Genomic DNA, 25,458 nt, shown 5'->3' with positions numbered 1-25,458 from the left:
AGAGAGAAAAGAGAAAAAAATTAAACAAAAACCCAACATGAAAAGCCACAGTGGCCAAGAGGGGCAAAACAGAGTGAAATGCATTTCCATGTGCTATGGACAGGTGTTGAGAAACTAGTGTCGTAACAAGAGAATCAGCAGTCATATGAATACAACAAGATTCCAGGACATCAAGATGAGTTGATGTGGTCGAGGTGAAAATAATTTTGGTATTGTTGAAGCTGAACTTATGCCCAAGATTGCAACAATGTGCAGTAATTGATGATTACTAGTATCCTTGACAATGGAGTTGATGTGACTGGGGTGGAAATAATTTTGACATTGTCAAAACTGAATTTGAATTCTGTCAAAAAAGGAATGTTCATTTAACATGAAATAGTATTAAGAAGGGATGCTAAATAAATTATTATTGTTTAATGTTTAAGTACCTTTAAAGAGAGAATAATTAAATAATTTGCAGATAAACACCTTTGTAACTTTTATCAATTTTATATTAAGGACAACCAAAGGTGTCTGAAATATATATCATCATATATGATTTTTCTGTCTAAGAATGCACAAAATGGTGATCATCATCAAAAGACTTGTATTTGTTGGTAAATTTTGTGTTTAATAATAAGAAATAATCAAGTAAATTGGTGAACTTTTTTAAAATTTGCTATTTTGTTGATATTTTTTTATTAAAAATATTGTAAAAATATCTATGCTTTATGTTTAATGAACTCAATTATTTTATTATAGCCTGTTGATGAATCAAAATATGAGCCTTGTATGTCAAGAGTTGATTCTAAACAAAGCTCTCAGTATTCTCAGGGTAGTGTGCGCCGAAGAAAACAATCAAGAAGAACTACTAGAAGCGTATGTTTAAATACATTTTTATTGATCTTTCAATAATCCAATTACTGATTTTTTGTTTTTTGATCTAGTTTTTTTTTGAAGTTTTATAATTTAAATTTTAAAATGGATGTTTAATATTTATTTCTGCAATAATTCTTTGCTAATTTTGTTCATATGTTTAATTTTTAATTTCATTTAACAAGGAATGTACTCAAAGTGTCACTCTTAAGTCACACTGAATTTTTTTACGAAGTTTTTTTTGTAAAAAATTAGTATAGATAATTAGTAAAGAATTAGTATACATTTCTATTCTATACTTTCTTCTGTGTACACAATGTTTTCGTTACTTTAAATTAGTAATTGTTGTAATTAAAAGTATCTTAAAGAAAAATATTAGTGCTAGGGAAGTTTGTCACAGAAAGTCTGAAAAAATTCTGCCACAGGGGGGCTAACACACTTTTTAAATAATTAAAAAAATACCTGAAATTTGATCAAGGAAAAAACGTATATAGGAAACATACATCACCAGAATGTTATCAACGTTTTAATAAAAATATAAATCAGAGATTATATTTAAATTGTGCAATTAGGAAACTTAATGTGTGATTTTCAATTCACGCAAATACGAATTTTAATGTTTGATGAATACTAATCTCGATATTTTATTTTTAAATCGTGTAAATACGGATATCGGTGTTTGATTTGACGTTCGCTTAAATACACAACTCTATGTTTCATTTTAAAAACACTTGAATACGAATTCCGATATATACTTTTTAAATCACTGGAACACGAATTATAATACTGGATTTTAAATTGAGTAAATACAAAAAGTAATATTTGATATAAAAACGTGAAAATACAAAACGCAATGTGTGATATTAAATAGTTTAAATAGGAATCGTGGTGTGTAATTTTAAATCATGTGAATGTAGCTTTAAATCATGTTTGCATTGGTAGGAAAAAGCGTAAAAATTAATTTTTTTTTTTTCATCTTGAGAATTCGAAAAAGACGCACTTTCTTTGAAGAATACGGGTTATTTCTTTTTTAGTAATTATAAAAATTTTTCCGAGAAGGTGACAAAATCTTCTGCAATGACTCGCACGTTTGTGTATTATATACAGGTCTGTTTATGTTACCTTTGTGCTTGTTTACCATTGCTTTTCTTTCATTTAGAGAAATTGTTCATATAGTTTAAGTATAGTTATAGATCAAGAATCTAACTTGCTTAACAATTTCAAAGTTATTGAAAAATTGAATGAAGTGATAGCTATTTCCGTTTTATTTTGAAAATTCCTAGCATTAAAAACATATATTTTTCAAAACTTGTTCTTCATTATTAAATTTTACATTTTTTTTAAATATTTTTAAATAAAAATGGAATTTTTATTTACTGATTGGCCATATTATTTTGTTTATTTGAAACTCTTTTATAATATTATACAATGCTGTAAAAGGTATATGATTCTATGTCTTTTTTTTCCTTTCTCGCTATGCATATATTTATGTATTTTTTTTAATACTGATTTCTTTTAGTATATTTCTTATATATTTTCCAGAAGTTGTCTTTTCATTTAAATTGATTTATTTATTTATTCTTTTTTGTTTTTGCATATAATGATTATTATACTATTTTTTCCTACTTTGTACCATTAGACTAATAGTTCTATTAACAATCAGGTTTTTGCTTCAGTTATTTAAACAGGTGTAATACATTTACTTAAAAAAATTATTTTTATTAGAATGTTATCAAACTCTATATACATGACCAAAGATAAAAACTGGTCAGAAATTCCTTATTTTTTAGCTGACTATCAGTATTGTGTGACTAATATGGGTAATTTAATACCTCTTTGTTAAGGCAAAATATTATTGTTATATTGCTTTTCACTTTCTGTGTCCTTAAAATTAAAATTTGTTGGTATAAATACTTAAATCTTAAAAAAAAATTTTTATGCTTTTAAATTTTTAAGTATTAAAAATTTGTTGGTATAAATACTTAAATCTTAAAAAAATGTTTTTTGCTTTTAAATTTTTAAGTATTAAAAATTGCAATTTATCAGATGTTTTTCTTATATTCTAACAAAAATTCCTTCTTAATTAAAAAAAATCTAACAGTTGTGGATGTTAATTGTTAATTTTTAATTTATTTTCCAAAGCTTTTAGCTATTTCATTTTAAACATTTTAATATCAAATTTCATTTTAATAACATTGTAAGCATAATATTTCTTTAAAGAGTACTATTGTAATTCTGATATAAATGAAACTTATTTTAATGTAGCTAATATAAGTTGTTGATGCCTTTATGTCTTTGCATCTGGCTAATATTTAACTCTATATCCATTTCTTTGTTCCTGCATGTATTACTTATGTTGCACCTTAAATTGCTTTCCTGGTTGCACAACCATCTGCATCTTGCTTCTTCCCATGGTTGTTAACTTCTAAGCAGCAAGAAGAAAGAACAAGAGTAGGTAGAACTTCTTCTGTAAAAAAAGTAAGAACAGATGTTTTAATTGTATGTCATTGGTAGATACTGACCCTCCCTATAGCTAGAGCTTTTTTGGTTTTAGTACTTTTTTTGTCGTTTTTCTATGGAATATATATTTCTGCCTTTCTTAAATGTGTTTCTTCTTAATTTTGGAAAAATCTATATAAAATATAGTATGCCCTTTTAAATATAAATATTAAGATTCAGGATAACTGCTTTAAGGAAAATGACTTTAAATTTTTTTTTATCTGGTTAAAACTATTAAAAATTTCATCCATATTTTCAAATTTTGTTTAAATTTGAGTTTATTAAGTATTCTTTTAAAGATTAAACGTAGCATTGTCTAGTATATACTGTAGACAACATACTAACTTATGACATGCTCACTTATAACATGCTAAAAATGTTTGATATGGAATATGTATCTTATCAAAATATGTATTGCAACAAAAAACATCAAGCAATGTTGTATTTTATTTTAATTTATGAAATTTAACTCAAAATTTTTATTTCAATTTAGTTAAGCTAATACATAAGTTAATGCTTGAATGAATAAGATGTTGAATGTGTAATGTTTATCCACTTCAAATTTCCTTATGATTTTTTTAATTAAGTCTTATAATGCTTATTTATGTGAAAATGCGTGTTTATGTCTCAATATAATGCTGAAATATTTTCAATTATTTAAGTAATTTATAAAGTTTTAGATTTTCAAATGGAATGAACATTCAAAAAGCAAACAAAATTAAATTCCAAATGCAATTTTTCTATACCTTGTTTTTTTAACATAACATTCCATCCAAAGAATAAATTCACTATTGTTAAAAATTAAATAGTTTTGATAGAGAACTTATATTTGAAAACCCTTGATCTAAATATTTGATCCTATATTTGAACTTGATCTAAATATATGTCATGCCTTAAGAAATTAATTTTTAAATATTTCCTCTGTATTTTTAATATCAAAAATTTCATAGTAGTCTAAAAATAAACAGCGCAGTTTTGATATTTAAAATCAGTTTCAAGGATTACAGGGACAATGAGCCTATTTAGTTTTCATATTCTGTCTTATTTCTGCAACTTAGAAGCCTTAAAAGACATATTTTTACGAAAACTTTCCTTCCTGAAAGAATTGGTAGCATGAGTAGTGTTCTTTATTTACCATTAACCAATGCTATTAAATCCAGAAATTTAAGTACATTCTAACATCTTATTCTACTAAATGATTTAAATAGCTTAGAAAGAGAAAAATGATTAATTACCGTGATTTTATAGTGCAAAAGTTTAAAGAAAAATTTCTTTATAAAACTCACCTTTGTATGTTTCAGTAGCAGCTTTTTCAGACCTACATACACTTGTAGTTCTTGCTTTAATAGCTTTTGTTTGTATTTGTGGTGTGTATTTAGTAAATGGTTGCCTTTTTATTATTTCGAAATCATTTAATATTTTGGTACTAAATTAACATCTAGTGTTTTGGGATTATTTCTTAACTTATATTGCTTTGTTTTAAATCTATTTTAGTTAGGAAATAATAAGTTACTCTTGGACTTCTGTTTTTTTTTAAATTTTACTGTTTCTCACTTATAACATTTTAAATTTTTTAACTAGTTATGGCATTATCCACATAACATTAAAGTACATTTAAAAATATGTAAGGGCTACTTTTTTAATATAGATTTTAAATTTAACCTACTGGTTTTCATGCTTTTTAATTACTAACAATGCATGACTGCTTATAGTTGCTAACACATTTTATATCTTTGCATGCAGGCTGACAACCGCTCTTTCTATTACAACTCATTTGACAATTGCCCAGTATGTAGTTTAGTGCTTTATTTTCATTTTTATTCTTTATAATTTTGATTTTTACACAAAAAAGTACTTTTGTACTTATTGTTTAATTCTATAAGACTTATTACTAATGATGACCTATTTCTACCACAAAGTATTTTTTTTAATGAAATGAGTAGGTCAGTTTTCTGATGTTTAATTATTGTGCCTTAATTAACATAATGCCTACCAATTTATCTTGTTAAAAATCTGTTCAAAACTTGAATTACTAGGGAAAATATTCTTTTCTTAAAACCCTAAAATTAATATCCAGGCAGTTCTTTTGTATATATATATATATATTGTGATTTCTATTTTGCAGATAAAATGTGCTCGTACTGTTAAAAAAAAGTAAAACTGAAAATTTTTTAATACATTTTTACCAATAGCTTTCAATACAACTAGCTTTGGAACACACTGGAGAAATTTTTTAGTTTGTGTGAAAATTTTTACTTTTATATTGACTTGACATGTTATTTATTTCTGGCATAATTAAAATTACAAGTTAGCCCCAGGCAATCTGCTGCAATTGCTTGATCTGTTTTGTTTAGTATAATCACAACAAAATGCATTGATATAATTGATTTATTATAGTAAGTACTGAATATTAAGATGATAAAGAGATAATAGTTTCCGTGTATTATGAAAGAACCTTAATCTTAGTTATTTAGAGTTCAATCACCCACACACAGGTTTCACACAAGTTGTTGAAATTTTATTGTTTTTGAATGGATAAAACAGTTTCCATAAAATGTACAGTGTTCAAAAACATATTAAAGGAATAATTTATTAATCATTGATTCCGTGTTGATTTTTATCACACATTTCTTTAAAAGGTTTCCTGAGTTTTTCCTCTTTTTTTTTTTCTTATTGAATTAAAGCATTTCACAATTGCAGAGTTTTGAAAATTGCTTCTTTTATGAATATGAATGCTTTTTAATGCTTTTATGAATGCTTCTTAATAAATATTTTGAGTTTGTGGCAATTCTACTCTTCGTGATGAATTTTAACGTTTTCATACAGAAACTGCTCTGAAATTAGTTTACTTTATCCGAGCATTATTTCTTCACCAAGGAGGCTTACTCGTTGTGTTTTTATTTTTATATTTTTCATACATAAATTAATTATTTTTTCGTACTGAGTTAATATTAATGTATTGAAAGTGTTAATTACTGAGCTTTTTTAGTGCTTTTTTCTCAACGTTCTTCCTTATAGAAATGCGTTATTTGGAGTCATTAATATGTAATATGATTGCTAATATGTAGCATATTAGAGCAAAGTTAATGAGTTAAGAATTATTCATTGTCTATGAGTGAAAACACAACAAGATTTTATTCTCTCATTTTGAGTATTATTATTGGTAAATGTATTGTTTAAAATTCTTGTTTCACAGAAAATGGTTGACATTAGTAAAAATTTAACTACGGCTTTTATGAGTGAAACATTAAGAGCTAAAGTTAGAGTTTGAAAATATTTCACTTTCATTGTCTAGGCTTCTTTTAGATCACTTATTCTTTTACTTACAGTTACCTGCACTTTAATCTGTCATTTAAAACATGTCTTTTTAATGGAGCTACACTTAAACAAAAGAAGAAAACTTCATCATTTATTACTCATTACTTAAGATCCTCATTACTTTTAACGATAATGGGGGTGATTATGGCTTAATGTTTCTAAGAATGTAATAAAAACATCACAGGCACTGTCTTTAGTTAAGAAGTTTTAAGGCAGTTTTACCAATGAAGTAATCAACATTATGAACAATAGGATCATTACTGTCAGGAAAATTTCTTTTGTCTGTGCATTTATTCCATTGTACTAAAAGCTAAAACTAAATAAAGTTGAGCACAAATTTTTCAATAAGTAATTTTTATAGCAAAAACAGAAAAAATGTATTATTAACAAAAATTTTCTTAAGTTTTATTTTTTTTACTTTGTTTTTTACATGCAATGTTTTTTAATAAAATTTTATTAATTATTACTAATTATTACTCATGCATTTTTAATTATAATTTTATGATAATTTTTTATATATTACAATAAATAATTTTTAATTATTACTATCCTGCATTTCATGTATTTTTAAGTTAGATACAACTGAAAATGTTTGTTTTGGTTTTTTATTTTGATTAAATTCAAATAATTTCTAGGGAAATATTACTCTTGGTATTGATTTCAATAATTCATTAGGGACTACACCTATTTTTCAAGGAGTTTATTTTCAATCACTATAAATTATCACATAAAACAATATATTTATTTAAAATAAATTGTATTTAAAAATAATTGTATTTAAAAATGTATGCTTTCTGCTTTTGCTTATAGTTTCCTTACATTTCTGAAATTATATTATTATTAATTCTTTTTGTATTAATGTGAAATGTTGAATTGATTGCAAAATGACACTTTATCAGTAATAGAATATATTTAGAATTATAAATTTTCCCTTTTTTTCTTTTGCTGCTTTACTGGAGTGCGTTTTACAGCAATTGGTAAGGAGGATTTCAGAAGTGTGAAAATTTTAAAACGAAATATTATTATTAGTGGAATTTTTATTTAATTTATAAATGTTAATAACTAATTTTCAATGCATTAAGATACTGCATTCATAACTTTTTTTCTATTTTGTACCAAAATCCTTCTTTTATGAATACTTATTGTTATTTATACATTACATACTTTTTACCTTTTTTGAATCTAAAAGCTCAATCTCATAAGAATTTGGCATGGCTGCTTTTAACATTTTGATAAAAATTTCTGCATTAATATTATACTTTTGAGTTTTTAAATGATAACTAAGTAATTTTTTTAGAAACATATAAGTTCTTGGTTTTATTATTACATCGGCAAATTTTTTTAAAATTAATTCATTCTTTTCACTTGCCTTGTTATTAATTCCCAATTTTCCTTTTAGTACACTTACCTCCTCGAATCTTTGTACATTTATTAATGTTGCTCAATTTTAATAGTTATTTTTATTTTTAACAAGGCTCTTTTATTTAAAATTAATAAAAAATTGGTTTTAGATTTGTTACAAATTTATGTATATTTTATTAAAATTTCATTTGCAATGTTGGATTCAGCATAAAAAAGGGGGAATGTTAAATCAGTGTTGTGGCATTAGAAAGGTTAGTAAAAATAAAAAGTTACGTAACAAAATTAAATTATAGCTAGATAAAAAGATCTTAATAAGTATAACCTCAGCTATAAAAATGGTGGCCAGCTATTTCCTGCATTTCAGCTTCATTTTACTGTCATTTTAAATATTAGAAATAATTTAAGTAACCTTGAGGTCAAAGTTAAAGTTTTTATTTGCTTATTTCATTTCTTTCTGAGACATTTATACCCTAACGTTTCTATGAAACATTTGATATATTTGTTTCCCTTAACTAACTGAAATTAATGAAAAAGTTTTATGCAGTATAAGCATAAGCTCATTCAAACAAAAATTGATGTATTAAGATGAATGAAAAAAAAGTCTACAATTAGCTGTAAAAATGTATTTATTCTCTTCTAGCTATTAGATGAAGATCACACTGGTAGATCTTATCGTACCATTGAGAGTGGTGACCCCAATGCTGCCACTCTATCTGTCGATCCTAATGGAAGTATAATATGGACAAGTGAAAGTGATATGCCAGAAATGAATGTTGAACCACTTGAAGACAAGATCACAACATCCAAGAACTTTTATTCCAATCTGAAGAAAGTTTTCACACCCATTCTTTCTGGTTTCAAGCTCATTTCAAAAGGAAGTTACATCGTCACTTTGATCATCATGATGGTAAAGCTATATTTTATTGTGAATTATATATTGTAATAAGTCTATTTTTATTAGTATTATATGTTATTATACTATATAGGCAACTATATAGCTTCAACATATGTTGAAGCTATATCGTCACTTTGATCATCATATCATGAGAATCAAAGTGATGATATAACTTCATAAGTTATGTTTCAATTTATGTTTGAAAGTTCTGTTTTAATAAGGTAAAGTTATATTTTAATTTATTATTGTGAATTCTATATTGTTATAAGTAAATTTTTATTAATATTATATGTTATTAGTCAAACGAATATATACAGGATAATAATAAAATGGCATTGCTAATATGTAATTACCTGATTCGCTTGTTATTTGTGATAATAAAATGAAATTTTTCTAACATTATTATAAGTGTGTACTCAAGAATAGTGTTTAAAATATCCAGGAATAGGATTATCCAGGTCTCACAGTTATGGTTATAACGGCAAATTTTTGAATGGCAATACTTATTTTTTCTTTTTGTAGAAATATGATTTCCTTATTAAAAACTTTAAAAAGGAGTTGAATCAATATTAAAACAATCTTTTTCTTTGACATTGTCTAGCTCAACCATTTTTCATGCTAAAAAGATCCTTCTAATTTGTTATTAAATTTTTTGAACTTTAAGTCATTTGAAATTCTCTCATCGCAAACATGAGAGCATAACACAATCATTTTTAACATTATTCTTGCATTTGTAGCTTATAATTAGAATTTCGTAAATTATGCCGAAATATTTTTCAAATTATGTGACAGATGGTAATTTTATAATGGGTATGAGATATGGTAATTTTTTAAATTATGATGGCAGGTCCAAGTGACTCAATTTGAAAAAAAAAATACAGTTTTTATTTCTTACTTAATTTAATTACAATTTTTCAATTATTTCAGTAAATATTTTAACTAATGAGTTAATTTATATGAATGTGCAACACTACAATGATTATATAAATAAGTCAATGTGAAGCAAAATTATCTCAGAATATTTGTCTTATTTTCATAATAATTTGGTCATAACAAGATACAGATTTTTACTAGCAGAGCACTTTCCTTGTTATTTTTTGTAAAATTCTGAAAATATCTCCGAGACTTCTCTGAATTCCAGATTTTGATTAGATCCAGCTTTCAACATTCTTCAACATAGCTCACTCATTTCTGGAATGCACTTGAATAAACAGTCCTCATCACTATCTTATCGGGTTTAAACCATATGGTATATATGGGGATAGTCAAGATTAGGTTGCTAAAAAGTTTCTTATAATTGCAAGGGGGAAAAAATCACAAAAACAAGTTAAAGTAAATTAAGATGTTTTGATGAATAATAGTAATTGTATGGTTAGTCAATGGATATTTGGACTGTTTTAAATAATGCGGTTTTTCTGTATAACTGCATAAAATTTATATGGCCCTACTTATAATACCATTTTACAAAATTTTATGGTATTATTTTCTTGCCAGAGGATTATATGTTTACTAAGTAATTTTATAACCACATTTGTATATAGTACTGTGTTTGTCAAAAAATTTGTAAACATTATTAAATTAGAAATATATTTGCATACATTTTTCTATAAAAATATTATTCTATGTCATGTTTTAATCAATATTCTCTATTGTTATGTTGTGTTATTTACTGTTTTTAAATATAATTTAATTTGCTGTGTTAAAGTTTTTACATATGTTATATTTAAATATACAAATGTTAAACCACTATATTTATTCTAAACTGGTTCAATTAAAATGCTAAACTTTAGTTTTCTTGTATGAGGGAAATTATACTTTTACCTTTTGAATAAAAAGTTAAGAAAAGTTGTAATAAAAAAGTTTTGTCATTCTGCAATGATCTGAATAGAGTAGCATAAGCAGGAACTAGTTTAGATTGCGGAAATTGTGTTTGCTCTACTCAAAATCTACTTTCTTATTTTTTTTAAAACTTCATTGTGATCTTTTTTTAATATATTTAATTTAAAATAAAATTTAAAAACTTTAGAATTGCTAATTTAGAGTTTATTTTCTCAATATTAAATATTCTAGATTAAACTACATATTCCATGGAATATTGCATTTTGAAATGTGTAATGATTTACAGACACCATTTTTTTTAAATGTGTGTTTTTTTATTTTTTAGACTTGGAGTATAACTTACCACAGTTGGTTGACTTTTGTATTGCTTTTGTGGTCCTGTATCGTCTGGATGTGTCCTAATTCTCGATACGCTTGCTTAAGATCCTCTCCAGCTTTAGTTTTTTATGCTGAAGCTCTACTGATTTTGCAATACATTTTTGGACTGAACTTAACAAATGAGGAGCTCCCAGACTTTTCAATAACTAACAAAAACATAGCACAAATTGGATTAATCAAATATGGTGATACGGCTTATCAGCCACTGGCGATTAAGGTAATTTTAAGGATTTGCAATAATCAATAATACATTTTTATTATTGACTATTCATCTTTTTATATTCATTATTTTTTTTCATCTCCAAACATTCTGACTGCTGGTGAAATTGTTCATAATTCTCCCTAACAATATTTAAAAAAAACATTTTTGTTGTTTGTCGCAGGAAAAACTCTAGGTTAAAGCTAAGAAAAAGTTTAGATTTATTCTCAGGTTGTTAAAAATGCATGTACAGAGAACAAAATGAAAAATAAAATTCATCTACTGATTGAATTTTTTCAATATAGCATGTAACTCTAACAAAGGGATGTAGGTACTAATTTCTGCAAGTGATATTTTAAGTTACGGAATCAGAAAAAAAATGTAACTTTGTCTCATATATAGTTTTATTCTCAATATTCTGTTTTTTTTCTCTTTATCCTTAAAGTATTGAGTGTAGCTGCAATTTGATAGTTGCAACATATGGTCACAGTAGTTCAGTCAGAAGTGCATTTAAAAGTTTGGACCTCTTAATGTAAATTTCCTTCTTTTGCATATTCTGCTGTATCTCAGAAATTATTTAAACTAATCAAAAACTTTTTTGTACAGTTCTAAAACTTGTTTTTCTAAAGATAATTGTAAAAATGGTTTTTAAATACATATTATATATTTTTTTAATTATTTAATTTTAGTCAAAAAACTTTTGAGTTGTACGGTATGCAAATTACACATATATAATTTTAAATGCCAAAATACAAAATTTGAACAAACTCAGTCGAATATAAGGAAATTAATTTCAAAGAGTCATATTTTTAAACTTTTGTTTCTCAAGAACAACTGGTCAAATTTCATCAGAATTTTGTATTTTGTCATTTAAAATTGCTTACTTTAAAATGAAACCATTTTTAAAATTTTTTAAAATAAATTCCCTATTAAGAGTTTGCAGTTTAGTCAGTAATTAATTTTTCAAAAATATGGAGATGAATGCAGAATAAGCTAAATAATAAATAATGAAAATAAAAGTACAGAAATGGACATACTATAGCTTTGGTTCCGCAAACAAGAGCCGAAACTATAGTATTTCCATTTCTGTACTTTCATTTGTGCTTTTTTCAAGTTTTTTTTTTGCTTTATTTTTGCTTTATTTTATTTTTTGTAATTTTTGCTTTATTTTTATATTTAGTTCATGAATTAATATGAATATTCTGCCAAAAATATTTGTTTCTACTTACTTGTTAATGCTTTAAAAGAAGATATTTTTTTAATATACATAATTATTGTAACAACAAATTTTTAATTTCTCCATTTGATTTTGAAATACTTTAAAACCATTTTAGATTCTGTATACCATCATGTTTTGGTTCACCATGAGACAATTTTTTGAAGAGTACCATCATGAAAACCAGAGGAATATAGCTGAAGGTCTGACGATGGAATCTTTTAACATTACTTATAACACTGCCACTCCTGCATGTCCTCGGCCATGTATGTGTACATGTTTGTCTGGATAAAAAACCCCATATACTTTTTTTTAAATTTCATTTACCGCTTGTTCTATTTCACATTTTTATTTTTATTTGATAAATTTCATTTTCTATTTTTTTTCTTTCTTTTTGTGTGGTAACTATTAATAAATGTGTAAAGGCTAGCAGGAGACAAATTAATTAATTCTCTTCATATTCAAAAAAAAATATTATGTGTTGCACTTTTTCAATCCTTTTGCTTCATTTTTCTTTTCTAAATAAAAACATTTGTGTCATGCTATAATTTTTGTATAACTTTAAATTTTTAAAATTACATTTTGGTCAACTGACTGCTTTAGCTGTCAGGCAGGATGTTCGACAAAAAAAAACAGAATTTTTTTTAAAATTTAAAACTTTAAGTTGACAGAAATTATTATCTTGGTCCCATATTTACCTAAAATAATTTTAGTCCAGTTGAAAAATGTGTAGGGCTCCCAGGATAGGCTTAAAGAGTAATTTTTTTTTAACTCTAAAACAAAAAATTCAAATGTTTTTTTAAAAGTATAAGTGTTAAACAAAATTTTGTTTTCAAGTACAAAGTGTAAAGTTTAGAAATTAAAGTAATACAGTGAAACTTCCAGGAATGGCCAGCTCTATGTAGCGACCTCCTCTATTTACAACCAAAGTACAATGTTTTATTTTATTTTATAACTGTTGTTGAACAGCCGACCCAATTTTGGGTTTACAACAACTAATGTTCAACTCTGTAGCCTTGTAATTTTGAACTAATCCAGAAAACAAGGAAACTCCTGGATCAGTACCCCCAGAGGTATGATTTGTTCTGGGAACATGGAGGACTTTGTGACTAGACTGATTTAACGTGCCCAAGTCACCATTTACTACATGAGGAGTCTTCGGTCGATGGGGATCGAACCCACACCTTGAACATGGGTCCAGTGCCCTACTACAATGTTCGAATAAAATCAGTAAAATTTGAGGAATTTCATTTCAAACAGTTATATATTTAAACTTTTATTTCCCAAGAACTACTAGACAAATTGCATCAGAATTTTGTATTCTGCCATTTAAAATTATTTTCTTTAAAATGAAGCCATTTTTTAAATAATTTTTAAAATAAATTCATTATTTTGTGAGGCATGAAATTTTCTCCATGTATTTTGTGTTGAAGAAAACCTCTTTCAGCAACTGAGAAAACCTCTGTACCAAGTGCCAATAGGTCAAATAAGAAAACACGAAAAAATATTAGCAAAACAAATAAATAGATTATAAAATATTTTGTGGGACTCTTACGTATAGAGCTTTTTTTGACAATCCCTGAAGGAGATTTGTAACCTCATGTTGCAGTTAGAGTGCACTAGATGCTATTAATTGTTTAATTTTAGTGCAAAAGTTAAATTTTAGAAGTTTTAAATTATAAAAAAGGTTATTTTAGAAAAAAAACTAAGTATCTCAAACAAACATATCTTCTCTTCTTTTAAAGCTAACTAATTTTTATAAAAGGAAATTAAATGCAAACTTAATAAAAAAATAGAATTGTTTATTTATTTCATATAGCTCTATCATTTGTATCTGTACTGATAACTTTTATTGACGTTATATTTTATTCATTGAAATGGTTTTCATTACGCCAACACAAGTATCATTTCCGCACCAAGAAAATGGCTCTAACTAAAATTAAATTCGTTTGCTAAAGATCATGTACCTTGGATAGCATTTTGAAGTCAACGGAGTTAACCCCTAAGAATGACCAATCTTTATTAATGACCATTTTACTGTGGAACAGGGAGTGGTCAGGCTCCAGAGGTTTCGTGGTAATAGCATAAAACTTTGCATGTGAAATGTAACTGATCCTCCTTAATTTACATGAAAATCTTACTTTTCATAAATAAATATATATATTTTGAATTTCCAACCAATATTAGATGTCTACATGAAGACTTGACTCTTATTTTGAAACGGTTAGACATATCCTAAAGATTTGGTTCAAAATTCAATGTATGCATTTATATAAAAATATATGTATTTTCAAAGGATCTAATTGTTACATTTCATATAATAAAAATTCATCTGTTACTTTACATTCTAAACTTTACATATTTTGTTCTTTAAAACTATTTATTGTATTTATGTTATTAAAAAAGATTACATTTATGTTTTTGATTAATTAAGAAAAAAAAATCATTTCAATAATTATTTTATCTCTGGAACAACTCGTAAAAATACCTATAAAATCATTATATAAGTGAGTCTCAACTCAATACAATCTACATTTGAGTTAAGAAATTTAGGTTTATTCATATTTGTTTGTTTGCTTGCTTTTGCTATTGTTCAGTTAAAATTTTAATTGTTGAAAATTCAAGTTCATGCCAATGTGTTTTTAAAACAAAAATTGTTTTTTGGTGTAGGCAGGAGAAACTTTTTTGATATTGGTATATTATAAAGATTCCAAATCAATCAAGATTTTTATTTTACATATTTTTAATATAAATTTAATTTTTTTTTTATTCTTAAATGTTATTTATTTATTTATCTTGTTTATTCTTAATGTATATCAAAGTTTTTTCTACATTATTTCAACATAAATGTGACGATAAATGTACTTTTATGTGCTTTAACTTATTTAAACTAATTCATAAATTTTTATTTCAGCCATTAAGAGGCATTTTAGTATTGTACCATCTACTACTTCTCCTAATCCTTATATACGCATAATTGCTGAATCAGTATCAAACTTACTGACTAAATATTGGATATGGATTGTTGCATGCATGTTAATGGTAATTTCTTTGGGAGGACAAGTAGTAGTTGTGTATCGTATCGTCTACATGTTCCTGTTCTTGTTTTTCATTTTGATGTTCCAGGTAAATATTCAATCATAAAAACATTTAATGAACTCATATCTTAGGTAGTGTTTTTTGCTACTTATATTATTTATTATACCTCTTATTAAATTTTTACATTATGCTCTTCATTTAGTTTGTTTTTTTAAACTTTTAACCCCTAAAGTATTAGTTCTGTTTATTTTTTCAAACTTTTCATCTGGTTTCTATTTTGAATTTTTTATTTTTATTTCTTAATAATAAATGAGAAAGTGATTTCAGGAAAATCCTGTATATTATACTCAGTCATAACTCTTGAATGATTAAAAATATTAAAATATTTGTATATCAAGAGAGATAATGCTTTAAAAAATTGCACATTTAATTTTGAGAAATGATAACTATAAAAACCCACCAATTAAGTTTGCTTGGCTATATATATTTGTACATATATAGTCAAACCTTGATGCATTGTTCCCATATCTGTCATTTTCTGTTTATATTGTCTTATTTGAACTGTCCATTCACAAATGCTATTCTTATAAAGTTAAAAACATCCAATTAAATCGTTTTTGAAACTAGCAGATTCCCACCTTTATCGTTTCAAGAATTTACTGATATTTTCTAAAAATATTGAAGTTAATATGTTTTGAGAAGAAAAACAGAAATTTATGATGCTAATTAGAAAAAAAGAATATGAGGATTTGTTGCAGTTCAGAAAAACGCCTTCAACCTCTTTTTTTATGTTTATGTATTAGTTCATGAAAATGTCGAAACTTCTGGTGTTCAAGAAATGATTGCAAAACTGACATAATGATGACTGATAATGACATAATGATGGAGAAAGTGAACTTGGCCAAAACCAATGAAAATATTTGCAGAAGTCCTCCAAGCCATTGAAATAATAAAGAACTCTCTGCATTCATATGAACTTATAGGAAATGAAGAGCTATCTGTTATAAATGTCAAAAATTTATTATTTGCGCTAAGAAGAAAAGAGTGTGTTCAAACCTAAATTTCCAGATATTTTTAAGAAGTAAACATGTTCTTATTCCTTCTTAAGTACAGAATTGTGTATTAAGTACATAATTTTTTCAATACAAAATTTTTAAAACTAATTATAAATCTATTTATTTTTGAGTTTATTACTTTATCACTTTTCATACATTTTCACGTTACCACTGGATATTTTGTTGACCCACATTTGTCGTTTTCCAGCATCTATCATTTATAATGAATGGTTCCTTGAGAAATAATTGAATTAATTGACACATTTTAATGCTTATACTCTGTGAAATCTTACAAATTGCTACTTTTCTGATACAATGATTATTCATCAGTGTTAGGAGAGTCATATTGGTTCCTTGTCAGTCAATGTGACTTTAAATACTAAATAACACTTAATACGGTCAATTCACGAAAACGTGAATCTGACAAAACTGAAAAAATCCTTGATTTAAGCGATGTTCAACTTAAATTTTGATGTTTAACTGATAACTGGAGAGTCTTTTTGGTTTCACAGTTAACTGATTAAATTATAAAATTGCAGTGATTACTGATTAAATTATAAAATTACTACTGAAAATTTATCTTATGATTATTTCATATATGGAGTGATCTAAAAATTTTCATTTGAGGACTGTGCAGTTTGGATTTGGTTTATCAGTCATGCAAAAATAATGATGTCCTTGATAGATCTTATCACTATTAATAAAAGCTTACTATCTACTTTTTTATATTAAGCTGCTGAGAATCATATAAATGCAATTTCCGCATTAATTAAGTATTTTAATATTTTTGATACTTTTTGTTCGATTTTTTTTGTTGAAATGTGCTACAATGAACCTATACACTGAATTTTAATTAGATTGTGCGCATTTTTAAAACTTTTCAAAGTTCACGCTTAAAAATTTATACAACATTAACATTTAAAACTTGTTAACTAGTTCAAACAAACACATTTCTGTGCATATAAATAAAACAATTATTGTTTATAACTTTTAATTAGTTACTTAATTAAAAAGGAAATTTTGTCAATATAATTCTCCAATCAGCTTTTTCTACACATTTTTCAAAAATAAATGAATGTCACATTAATACTATGTTTACATGTTGGTACTTATATATTAGCATCAATGACGTGCTCATTTGCATACACCCTACAATGACACATTCTGTAATCATACTTTACATCAAGATTTATTCAATTATACTTAAAGCTACTTGAATAATTATACTTAGTAACTTAATTAAAAAGTAAAGTCCATGTAAATCTCCATAGGTTAAATTGAAGAAATTGTATTCCCTTTTTTTAGTGAAGGGTTTCCGTAATGTTTCTACACACTATTAAAAATGAAATAAATGCCACATTAATGCCATGCCGAGAGGTGGAGGTTTATATATTAGTATTAGTGACATGCTCATTTGCATATGCCCTGCGGTGATACTCATCAAAGATTTATTCATTCAAAGATTTATCATTCATTTATTCATAAAGATTTATACATCAAGAGTTATTCAGTCATACATATTTTATTTTGTAGTTATTGAATACTGTTCTAGTTGTTTCAAACTATATATAATCAACTATATACAAAACTATATACAAAAGTTTATGTATAATCACAGTGTGATTAGAAATATTATAAATTTTTTTTCTTTTTTTAGTTTTCCTATTACTGGTGGAGGAGGATCATGTATGGATTTTGGTTAACTGTTATTGTTTTTTCAATGCTTGTGCTTATACTCATATATACTTATCAATTTGAAGATTTTGATTATTATTGGGAGAGATACCTCCATGTCCCTAAAAGCATGTAAGTTTTGATTTTGTTGGAAAAATAGTCATTAAGTCATTTAACAGTTTTATTATAATTTTTTTTTATATTTCTGAGAATTTTAATTGAAATACATGCTATTGTGTCTTACATTATGAAATTAAAGTGAAAGATTGACTCTACAGATAGATGAAAATTTTGAATGCTGAAAATTTTAATTTTTCACAGTAGCTTAATTTTGGGTATAGGTGCTATTCTTAAAATAATAAATGTTTAATCAGAAAAGGTGCTTATAAAATAATGATGATAAAATTATTAAGGATTTAAAAAAAACCAACTTGAATTGTAAAACTGCAAAAAAAAAGCATCCGACAGAAATTTGTAAAAATCTTAACAAGTTAATTATCTCCCGTTTTAGTTATAGTTCATTCACCAGGAGTTGGCACTTGGCTCCACCTCCTCATACGAAGAGTTCATTTCAGCGCGGGAGTAAGAGGAGAAACGTCTCCGCGATTGAAATTAAGACAACACTTAATGCGCACCAAACACAAACAGTGAATTCTTTTTCAGTCATTTATTTCACGCTTTATCATCTTCTATTATACCCTTCGTTACTGTAGCTAATTAAATATCTAGCACCAAAATGTCTTCAAAAGGACAACTATTCACTTAATTTATGTAATATATAATGTAAAAAGAAAATGCAGATAAAGATTATGAAATAAATATTTTTGTCATACGGTCGCCAAATGGCAACCTTGTTCAGCATTGCTCACAACCTTCTCCCGAAAATAGCGAAATAGTATCGTCGGATACCACGTGATGAAGGCGAAGCCAAGTGCCAACTCCTGGTGAACGAACTATATTTAATGCTTTTTGCGTATTTTCCCATTTCTGAGAAAGTTTGGCATGCAAAAATCGAAACACGGAAAGGTTAATCAGAATCTTTGCTTATAAAAATTTTTTGTTCAATAAATGATTACTAGAATATAGATAAGTGATTAATAGAATGTAAATAAGTGGTTACTAGAATATTGATGATAGTGATTGACAGAAATATTGAAAATTAGTAGTAATAGACTGACTAAAAGCTATAAAGATGAAACTCAAGTTGAAAAGAAAAGAGAAACAGAAAAAAAAAATCATTCTTAATTTCTCAAACTGTGATGCTGAAGATCCTAATATTCTTTTTATATTAGCATATTTTAAGGAAAAATATCAAGCTATAATGTTATCGATTATAAAAAATGTCTATGATAAGTGCTCAACATATGAAAACTCTTGCTCTTTCGAGTTATCTTTTTAGTCTGTATTGGATAGGAATGCTTTTCACTGTAAAATAAAATTAAACATTTGATTATTTTATGATATGTATTTTTCAGGCAAGAAGATTTGGGTCTTGAGTTGTTCAACTCTGATACTGGCACACTTTTTGTCAAGCTTTTGACTCCTACATTTTTCCTTATCATAACCATAATACAGCTTCATTATTTCCATAAAGAGTTTCTTCTTATTAGCGATATGCAGTACAGGTAGTTCATTTATCAGCTTGTATATAATTTTATTGTTTCCAAAAATGTAAATTTTTGTGACAGTTTGAGTTTGTAATTTTTTGTGAATTTTAAAAGTATAAGCTGATTATTTAAAAATTTAATAACGGCGAAGGTTATGCTAACTACTTTGGATTCTATGCAACTTATATGGGTTTTATTTCTGTCGAAATTACAGAATTTAAATTTTTTTGAAAGTTTATAAATTTTTAAATGTTTTTGTGTAAATTATATTCAGTTTTTAAAGCTAAAATTTTAAGAAAAAACTACACTTTTTAAAATTTCAAAAATAATGCCAACTACTTTTGTTTTTTGTAGTTTTTACGGATTTTAATTTTGACTGTGGAATTTCCACAAGATTTTAAAATTTTTAAATAAAGGTTTAACTGTTTGTACTTGTAAAAAGAGTAAATTTATAAAGAACAGTATCTCAAATGACAAAAAATATGATCTAGTCTTATTTCTCCTTAATTTTCAGAGCATGTTAACCGCACTTTTCTTTCTGTTAAATGTTTTCTCTATTTTTGATTGACCTCTTTTCATTAAAATTTTTTCCAAAGAAATACAGTTATTTATTTGTTCTGTAAGTAAATTAAGACGTTCTTTTTATACTTTTTTTAAGTTCTGGTTGTTAGTGTTTGTACAATTAGCTTTATTTCAGCTTATTTTATTGTTTTATGTAACTTTATTAACATAAATTAGGTTATGTTACTTTGTAACTTAAATGTAGCTTATTTTAAATTAAATTGAAAGAATACACAAAATACTGTAAAACTATCCTTTTTCCAAGGAAAACTACAGTTAAAGTACTTAGTAATAAAGAAATTGTATCATTACAAGTTGGCATACTTATTACAATTTTTGAATGTTAGCAATCAATTGATATCAGATATTATTATTAATTGCATAGTTACATAATTTAGCTTAGATACATAGAGTAGTATTATGCAAAGTAGAGTTTGTGAACTATTCTATAGAGTTAAGCTATATTATAAAGCTAAAAGTTTGTGTAAAATTTTTATAAAAATATTTTATAAATATTTCCCTTGTTGGTTGGGACCAATAGAATTACATTATTCTTTAAAAATAAAGCAAATCTATGTAAGTATTTCTGAAATCTAATCATTATTAATTTTTAACTGAATTATTTATTATATTTAGTAAAAAAAATTATTAAACTCTAGAAAGACGGATAAGGCCGATTTGATTTATCAGATTTTTTTTGCTCTGTAATTCGAAAAAAAAATAACTGAAAGTGCAAAGTATATTCAACTTTTCATAATTTGAACCAATTTAAGTTATTTAATCATATAAAAGCCTTATAAAATGTATGTATAGATTCTTATACCTAGAATGATTAGAGAGGCTAGAGTGACCACTTAAGTATTTTGGTAGGTATCCCATAACCCCAGGTAGTTTGGGGTATAAGGTACCCCAGATTCATTAAAAAGACAAGAGTATTTCAATGTATCCATAATTTTATTCATAGATAAAAGGAAACTTAATTATCAAATAAACTAATGTATACAATTAATTGAAGATTTGAAGTAATCAAATATTTTTTTAACCAAATCTAATAAATTACCACAGAATTTCAGTGATCAAGTCTATAATATGTTTTGATTAAATCAATTATGATTGTATTTTAAGATTTAGGATGTCTATATGATCTATGTATAAACATAGTGGGATGGCTCAACTGACCCCTTCAGTCTTTTTAAATATACAATGTTCAGTAGTTCAGTCTTTCTACTGTTAATTAAAACATTTCTGACTTAAACTATTTTTACTTGGAGAAAGAAATATAAAGTGAAATCCTCATATGGCAAGAAACAAATTTTTATTGGCCGGGAAATCACGTGGTAGGATCTAGTTTTCCCTCATTCATTTCCATATTGTTTTGGTTCTCACTAGCATAAAAATAATAATAGTTTTATTTTTCTATTAATATTTTGGTTTGATTTGATATACATATAATTTAATAGCGTAGCATTTTTTATTTTCAAACTAAGTGGATAACAATAGTAAAAAATGAGTGAAAACAATCCCACGGACAATGCGACGGATTTAAGGTTATGTCAAGGTACGTCTCTTGTGAATATCAATTGATTGTTAGGTTTTCTCTTTTCTAATGGCCATTTATATTTCACCAAATACAGCCATGAGGGATATTAAATTATTTATTGCAAAATCTTTATTGTCACTATCCACTGTAGGTTCACAAGCTCTGGCAGACGTTACTGGTGAAGAAATTGATTATTGTGAGCGGCCTGTGATCCTTGCAGGAGATTTTAATGTGAATTTCTCGTTTCCTGAAACATTATTAACCTTCCTTAAAGACAAATTTGGATTGGAAATTTCAGTCTTTGAAATNAATTAAAAGATGCGATCAATTGTGAATTGTAAGCATTGTTAATAAAGTTTGTCTTAAAGAAACAATATGATTTCACTAAAAATCAATTTCTACCCCTTCTTATTTTCATTTCCACATTACGAAGTTTCACTTCTTCCGCGTGGAGGGATTCCATGCACTATTTTTTTTCCTCATATTGTAGCCATTCAATTTTATAATTTAAATGTAATGCAATAAGTTTTATTAATTTCCCTTGTGCAATGTGGTTTTATTTATATGTTGTTAAAATGAACTCATCTCCTGTAAGTTTCGAAATTTCTGAAGTTGAAATATTGTCTTCTTTTTCATTTTATGCATTCTTTGTTAGATCTAGTGAGAACTTAGCAGATACTACACAACTTACTTGTGCTACCAATATCCCCAACGACAGTACCGAAACCCATATTACAATAGAACCTGAAAGTGAAACGATTCGACCAAAAAATCTGGACATCACTCCTGTGAGGAGGGATACAATCGCTACCACTCCTGGCTCAGAAATTGTGACTCCTACTTCCGTCAAGGATGAACTTGAAAGCAATCGCGCTGAAAGAGGTATTGAACATAATATGCTTATTTATTATTTCTTGATTTTCAAGGTATTTGCAAATTTATTTATTTACTTTTTCCAATTTAGAATTTAGGGCAGTGAAGCTGTGCTTGGACGGCATATTTCATGAAGTTCGGCAAGGGTTCACTTATGTATCAGAAATCTTATGGAGAATTTTAGAGATACATATTATAAAGATCATTCTTCTATCTACTTTTATTCTTGCTGCTTGTGATGTAAGTGTATTTCATGACTAATTATATTATTAATCTGAATCAATTCCATATGTAAGGGATGACAGGGACAATTGTCCCTGAGCGCAGGATTGCTGAGAGCCTGGTCAAAATTCCTTGTAAAATATGTAGTGTTTTTAAATGAATTTTTACTATAAAATTGCAGAGAATTCTCTTATGTGTATAGGGGAAAATACAAAAACTATAATTTTGAAAATTAAATAACCTTTTAAAAAATTCTACTAAATTTTGAAATAGGAATTTTTGTTTTTTATTAAAAAGATCCTAAATAAATTTTGTCATTGTGTCCAGCCTGAATATGAATTCTTATTTTAATTTATGATCATAAATTCTGATCTTTAATTATTGAGTCATAGTTAATTGATTGTTATTGAATATTGTTAATTACTAGCTATTGGAGCTTAACATTCAGTTTGTCTATGACCAGACAATAAATATTTAACATTGTTACATTTAATAAGTTGTGTCAGAATGGTGCAATACATAAACAATTTTCTAAGATTTTTCGGTAAGAGATGCATTTAAGTACTTATGCAATTTTTACATTGATATTCAGAAAACGGTTAACAACGATGACGTTTAAGAGTGTTACATTTTACTAATGAGTATTTGAAAAACATAGCAAAGTAAAACTACATATGAAGGATATGAAAAACCCTTATGAAAAAGCTCCTCACATGTAGCTGAAATCGGGAATGGAATGTACAGTGCACCAAAAAAGGACCTTTTAAACTTTTGAGTAAATTTGATCTAATGATTGGATCTTTATGTTCTATGGTTTAATCTGAATTGTTCAAGGGATGACCTAAAATGTGTTAATTAATTAGTGCAGATGATGTTTTAAGTTCCGAACAAAAACTTTGGCACAAAAATGCACTTTCTCTGAATTATAATCATACCATTTTTTTAAGAATTCAGATTTCTGACCCCCAAAATATAAGGGTTAACTGCAATCTGGAAATACGGTCACAATAGTTTTTCGGGACAGCGATCCAAAGTTTGGACCCCTTAATATTAATGTTACTTTTCTTTTGCATATTTGGCCATTTTTTGAGAGTTTCTTAAGATAGAGTCCTAGAACGTGAAGATCCGATCATTAGATTAAAAGTTATTCAGGATGGTCCGTTTTTCCTTTTGTACTCTGTACACTTGAAATAATATTTTTTTTTATTTGGTTAAGGAAAATAACATGTTTAAATCACAACTTACTGAATTTCTCATTATTTCAATATATTTTGTAGAAAAATAAAATAATCTTTTTAGTTTATTATTAGTTGATAATTGGGAATTTACAAATTCAGCAACTTTAAAAATGTTTAATAGATTTATCTTATATAATCCTGCATGGAGTGTCTTATATATTATTTTTCTTGTTTCGTATGTTATAGTTCTTGGTCTTACCAGTTTATGTGCATTTTAAATGCTGCTTAACTAATTTTTTCATTAAACTTTTTTTCCTTTAAGCTTATTTTTTCATTTAGCTGGAAATTTCAGATTCTTGTCTTCTATTATTTATTTCATGAAATAATGAGACTTACTTCAAACTAATATGAAATGTTTAGCACAATTACTTTTTTTTTGGAAATTAAATTTTGAGAAATATTTATAAAGATATTTTTATTTTATCCAAAAATATTTTCAATTGTGTTCCTTTTTGAAAATACTTCACATTATACTTCATATTACTAAATTTGTGAATCTAAGACAAAATCTTTAACTGAATCATTTTTTATTCTTTTATCATAAAAACAAATGCTTTCATTTATGCTTTGGTGCAAACACAATTTTCATAATTACTCATGAGTTTCTTTTTTTCAGGTTTGTGCCATTCACTTTGCCTTTGTAGTTTTTGTTGTAATTGCCCTACCACTACCTAGTCTACAAAATTTCTTTTCACATTGTATATCAGTTTGGGCAGCTACTCTTTTGCTTTCTAAAATGATGTATCAGTTGAATATAGTTGATTACCTGAATTGGCAAACCAATTGCACAGTAAGAATTTTTCTGTTTTTAAGAGTTCAAATCTTTGTATTAATGGAAGCAAGTAAATAAAACATTTAAAAAACGAAATTTTAAAATAAGTTCATATATTTCATGCTTTATTACTAGAAAACTACTTTTTGTTTCATGACCAGCATTCTACATAAATACCAGTTAATGTAAACATTGGCTGCAATGGTGTGTAGTGAATGTTTTCTTTGGGATTTAAAGTGCAGCCATTAGTTTAGAAATCTATTTCTAAAAATCACTGTTATAAAGTTTTAGTTGAATGTTACATGACAATAATTAT

General features: G+C 26.3%; 1 protein-coding gene across 1 annotated transcript in view; it reads left to right on the top strand.

The window, feature by feature from the left end:
• Positions 1-25,458, top strand: part of LOC107446587 (piezo-type mechanosensitive ion channel component 2) — a gene marked incomplete at its 5' end in the record, with an annotated part of 85,950 nt that overhangs the window by 10,460 nt on the left and 50,032 nt on the right. The window contains 11 exon segments of the mRNA XM_043049668.2: positions 3,286-3,333; positions 5,098-5,142; positions 8,675-8,941; positions 11,094-11,363; positions 12,680-12,827; positions 15,476-15,687; positions 18,313-18,461; positions 19,805-19,954; positions 22,693-22,919; positions 23,002-23,150; positions 24,987-25,160. Of these exon segments, the coding sequence (XP_042905602.1) occupies positions 3,286-3,333; positions 5,098-5,142; positions 8,675-8,941; positions 11,094-11,363; positions 12,680-12,827; positions 15,476-15,687; positions 18,313-18,461; positions 19,805-19,954; positions 22,693-22,919; positions 23,002-23,150; positions 24,987-25,160 (1,839 nt within the window).

The sequence above is a fragment of the Parasteatoda tepidariorum genome, chromosome 6 (genome assembly GCF_043381705.1).
Source record: "Parasteatoda tepidariorum isolate YZ-2023 chromosome 6, CAS_Ptep_4.0, whole genome shotgun sequence".
NCBI classification, from domain to species: domain Eukaryota; kingdom Metazoa; phylum Arthropoda; class Arachnida; order Araneae; family Theridiidae; genus Parasteatoda; species Parasteatoda tepidariorum.
The sequence above is the reverse complement of the archived record's forward strand: the minus strand, read 5'-3'. Positions and strand labels throughout refer to the sequence as shown.